This window comes from Penaeus vannamei, chromosome 21 (assembly GCF_042767895.1).
Source record: "Penaeus vannamei isolate JL-2024 chromosome 21, ASM4276789v1, whole genome shotgun sequence".
In the NCBI taxonomy this organism is placed as follows: Eukaryota; Metazoa; Arthropoda; class Malacostraca; order Decapoda; family Penaeidae; genus Penaeus; species Penaeus vannamei.
In genome coordinates this window covers 9690413-9695412 of record NC_091569.1, presented here as the reverse complement: position 1 = coordinate 9695412, position 5000 = coordinate 9690413, and the positions used below count along the sequence as shown (strand labels likewise).

Sequence of the window (5000 nt, the reverse complement as noted above, 5' to 3'; positions counted from 1 at the left end):
CACTCCCCCCTCATGCCTGGAACTCCCCTCCCCCTTGCCTGCGCAGCGCAACTCCGTTTTATTTAATTTCAGTGCTTTCAATTTTGTTTCGTAGCACCTTTCCCTTTAGCCTATGTCGAATGGGTTATATTCTCTTACTAAAATACTGTCAATAATTAATGGATTTGGTTGAGGATGATTAAAAGAGCCTAAATATGGGAGACTTGTTGTCAGGCAAGCAAAATGGTTTGCTTTTTCGTGGACTGGATTTAGAATTTCGAAATGGCGCAACTAATGCAGCGCCGACTCCATGCTTGGTATGAGTCATGGAATTTCCCCAGTGCATTTTTAATAAGCTTCATCATTGGCCCGAAATTCGCACTAGGCGCAGAGCCCTTCTACGTAAAAATTAGGCGCTGAATTAAGCCTATGCCGAATTGTTCACTGGAGATCCAGAAAGGAGAGAGAATCCCAGAGCACATTGTCGTCCTTATGCGTGACGTCGCTAAGAGCAAGAGTCCCATGCAACCCATCCTGCGCGTTGGCTCCACCCCTCGCGCTTCCCCCATCGATTTTTACACAAGTCCCGAGCAGAACTTTGTCGCATCCCCACGAACCGCTGTCGGCCGAGTTAAACCAAGCAGGGAAGGTCTTCTCGCTATACTCAGTGAGGCTATAACGTTTTAAATGTGCTGTGTGTGGTGAACCTCCAAGATGTCGCACAATAGTCAACCAGTGTCATCTGCCGATCCGGTGAAAATGGTTGTAAAATCCAACCAGGCTTCTAGTGGAAATGTACAACATATTGCTACTATCGGTAAGTTAAGGGGAATTATTGAGGGTGATTTTTATTTGTTCAGTGTATTTGATTTAATGCATTTTGATTGTCTTTTGTTGCCATGATGCGATGGCGATGCTGCGAGGCTAGACAGCGTTGCCAGATTTCATCCATGTTATCCGTTACAACTACCGGTTTCTGTTAAACGTGCGAGGTTCTTCTATATTGATCGTGAATATTTATAGTAATGTTCTGAGCCTTTTCATTGGATGTGTGACTGTAGGTGCACGAATAAAATAGATATTGAAGAAAAATATGGCAATGACACCTTCACTCGATCACCAATTTTCAACTTATCACTAATGTCTTGCTAAACCCACTTGATAATTCTAACTCAAAATATCACGCGCCAACAACGCACATTAGCAAGAACAAGTAGAATACATGGTAAAATGCCCAAACAACCGGTAATTCTTCCCAAAAGAGGTAATAGAGCAGTGGAGGCCCCGTTGTTGGTGACGTCATAGAGTTTGTGCGTGTGTTTGTATGTGTACGTGTGCGTGTGTACGTGTGTGATTGTCTGTGTGTGCGTATGTCTGTATCTGGAAAGAGCCGCCGCGTGGAGTGTCCATTATAGATGTTATTTACTCCTTAAAAGTATTATTAGAGGAGGAACAGCCCGATGAAGATGACGCAACAATCTATACAATATAGCTACCAGGGTGAGGAAAGGAATTTATTTATATATATTTTTTTAACCGATGGAAAAAAAATCTGTGGCTTTGAGGAAAAGAGTAAGGGGAGGATTTCTAATCACGATTTCAGACGGTGCCTTTCGTTCGAATCGTGTCTTACAAAATGGGTAAGTGGGTAAGGTCGTCGGTGTATTAATTTATAGTATTTCCGAATTGTTGGGAAATAAAGAGTAAGAGAAAGTGTGAGTGAAGAGCATGAGGAAGGTCTTTGTAATGAGGTGTGGGGTTCAGGGTGACTTGGCGGTGGCGGCAACACTTCTCTCAGTCACACTTGTCACACTTATTGATTTGTTTTATAGCCATGGGCTGAGCTTCATGGAGAGAAAACATATGGATGTTGTATTAACATTTTTGTTATTCTGGCTTCCCAGTTTGTAGGATGTTATACAATTACGTATTTCAGTGATATCCCCCAAAATATTGAATTGATGCTTTTGATCATAGAAAGACAGTTCTTGTCTAATTTAATGTTATCGAGATTGACACTGAGATAGAGGAAAATGGTCCCTGCCATCCTACAGTGCATGAGGAATAGATATAACACAGCTGCTTTGGCCATATATTTACTGCGAATTAACAAAAATATTCGCACAGCGTGTTCTTATCACTACATTTAAATTTGGGGAGGGGTGGCTTGCTTCCATGTCTTGGGTATTAATAGAAGGTAGGAAAGTTTGCTTCCATGTCTTGGGTATTAATAGAAGGTAGGAAAGTTAAGTTTTGGAATTTTGGGTTTGCATGATACCCTGGTTTTAGGACTTGCGTGTCTAGAGGATATGTCATTCTCAGTAACAAATACCTATACTTGATGCCTTCCCCTGCTATTAGGACTATTCAAGATTGTCGATGGAAATGGTATTTGGATCTCTTCAACAATTCATTTGCACAAGAAACAACACCAAGAATCATTTAGATAACAATTACCATCGAATGATAAATATAAAAAGGATCTGCAAATGTTTTTAAGGTAACCATAGAACACTTCCTCAACTTGAGATTGAGGTTGTCGGACGCAGCCGAGTACTGCTGAAGATGACCTGAATTGGTTAGGTTAGTTTAGGATGGGATTTGGAACTAGATCTGTACCTTCAAGAAAAAAAAAATCATTGTGTAGAAACAGATTCATTTCTATAACCCATCCCTAAAGAACAGATCAACATATGCTATGATTTAAAGAAAACCATATATTTTTATTCTATATAGTGTAATTAATCATTAGCCCAGCAGGTATAAAGGTTTGTCAAATGGACATAATAACGAGAGTGTTGGCGCCCATCTGCAGTTTCCCTTGTTTGCGCCTGGCTAGTTCGGTAGTTTGTAAGCGACATTTGGCACCTAAAAGCACATATTTATCTATGATTGATACAAATATTATAATATTGAAGGTTTACCTTCATTATAGGTGCTATTGCCTAAAATCGTGACCAAAGAATGGATAAACAAACTCTGTCTGACGAGCCAGTGGCGCAGGAATGCCTTGCCTGAATGTGCGGAGAAGGTTTGGTGGTCATTTCTAGTGATGCATTTCCTTATCTGTATGGATGAAATGCAGTACTTATGAAAAGTGTTTCCAGTCAGTTGTTCAAAAAGTAAATTTTCATAAAAATGGCAATACAAAGCAGTATAGTTTGTTTTTCACAGCCATATGGTACAAGGTAAACTTTGCATGTAACAGACATAATGGAAAAAAAAAAGACATTTGTCTTTGTCATTTCCTATGCAGGTTGATAACTAGAAAGTTGTGTAACTCGTAATACTTTGGTATATATTTATATTGTAACTTGTGCTAAGATGGGGAAAATCAAATAATCAAATGTAACTGTTATAAAGAAATGGAAAAACTACAAACCAAAATATCAAATGATTTAAATAGGCAAAGAACTGGTTGGAAATAAAGAAAATAGGTTGCGACATAGGAATTTTTTATTCGTCTGTGTGACCTTGATTTAAGCCCAGCACAGTGGCCAGTGCCATCTCCATTCTTCCTTAGTATCAGTAAATGGGTGACACAAATTTTATAATACTGTTGCTTTCTACATAAGGTATTGAATTTACTCATCTACATGGTAATCCCTATCCACTGCAGTTGCAGTGGATAGGGTTAGTGTGTTAGTGTGTGTTGCTCCTTGCCTGGATGATTTTCTGCCATGTGATCTTCTGCCTAAGACCTTTTCGTAATGATTGGTATATACCCTCATATATAGAGACACTTGGGAAATATTTTATGGAGAGCTTTGTCTCTCTGGAAAAGCTGGACCCAGAGTTCTACATCAAAGGCCTGTTGGCCAATCACGTTATGCTGCCTCTCATCAGAGCTGATCAGGACTCTCCTGCTACCCTGGTGGTAGTTCAGTAATGTGAACTGCAATCATAACTTGATGAGACTTTTCCAAACATCTGAAAAAAAAGACATTCTCGGGCATCCCGCAGGTGTGACGCTAGATCAGAGCTGGCACTCTGATTTTGTTGCCTGTGGCGGGCGGGTTCCCGGACTGACCCGTCCACCAATTTTGAAGCCAGCCAGAAACTATTATTTTCGGCTTGAAGATGTACCAGCACTAGTGGGTTAAGGTGGTACAGTTAACGTAATTTTTAAAAATCCCTTTAGGTGGACAATGGATTGTAGATGATTCATTATGATCTTTTAATCCAGATCTAGTCTGGGTAGTTTAGCACAATGGATAGAACAGATTTGAATGTACACATTTTCCATGCAGATGTTCTTTTTTAGTTTTGGACTGCTGAAGATTAGGATATTAATACTAGTCTATTTATGTTGTATTTACTAATTTATATTTTATTTCTATGTCAGCAATATTTTATTTATTAGATATATGGTATACTTTGATATATGAAAACCATTGCATATTGTTAGCAGAAATTGTCACTCCCTCTCATTCTTATTCTGCTCCAATCTATCTCTTTTATTTCTTTTCTTTCCTCAATAATTTCTTAGCTTTGTGTATTCTTTTCTACTTTGCTCGTTATCCTATCCCCTCCCTCCTCTCTTACCTTTGTTTCCCCTTCCCTTTCTTTTTTCCCCTCTTCTTTTTCCTCTTTTCCTCCTCTCCTATTTCTCTTCTCATTCCCTCCATCTCCTCCCTCTTCTGTATGCTTTCTTGCTGGTGGCAACTCCTGCTTGCAATGAAAATAATTAATTATTTATGTTGTCATTTTAAGGAATAAAGGGAAGATTTTAGAAATATTCCTATTCTAGTATTTCATATCCATTACTCATAGTAACTCAGCAAATTTTGAAAGTCCAAGACACTTAGAAGAAGGCAGCATCTTAAGGCTTAACCCATTACTGCCGGTATATTTTGAAGCCGAAAATAATATATTCCTGGTGGCCCACTGCTGTGTCAGAGCGCAAGCCCCAATACAACATCACACTGGCGGACGCCCGGCAATGTTTATATTTTCGGATGTCTCATATAAGGGACACTCGTCGTTATTGGGTTAAAAGGGAAAGGGTTAAAGAAAAATAG

The 5000-nt window shown here is 39.2% G+C and overlaps 1 protein-coding gene across 4 annotated transcripts in view; it reads left to right on the top strand.

Annotated features, from left to right (window-relative positions):
• The first annotated feature begins 44 nt into the window (after nucleotides 1-44).
• sxc (O-linked N-acetylglucosamine (GlcNAc) transferase sxc) overlaps nucleotides 45-5000 on the top strand; it is an 85451-nt gene continuing 80495 nt past the window's right edge. Inside the window, exon 1 of one of the 4 annotated variants that reach the window (XM_027377825.2) lies at nucleotides 45-796. In XM_027377825.2, coding sequence (XP_027233626.1) covers nucleotides 694-796 — 103 coding nt within the window. In that variant the 5' untranslated portion in view covers nucleotides 45-693. Of the gene's footprint in view, nucleotides 797-1194; nucleotides 1244-1307; nucleotides 1480-1600; nucleotides 1620-5000 lie in introns of those variants that run through there. The other 3 variants (XM_070136183.1, XM_070136182.1, XM_070136184.1) reach the window with 3 other exon arrangements.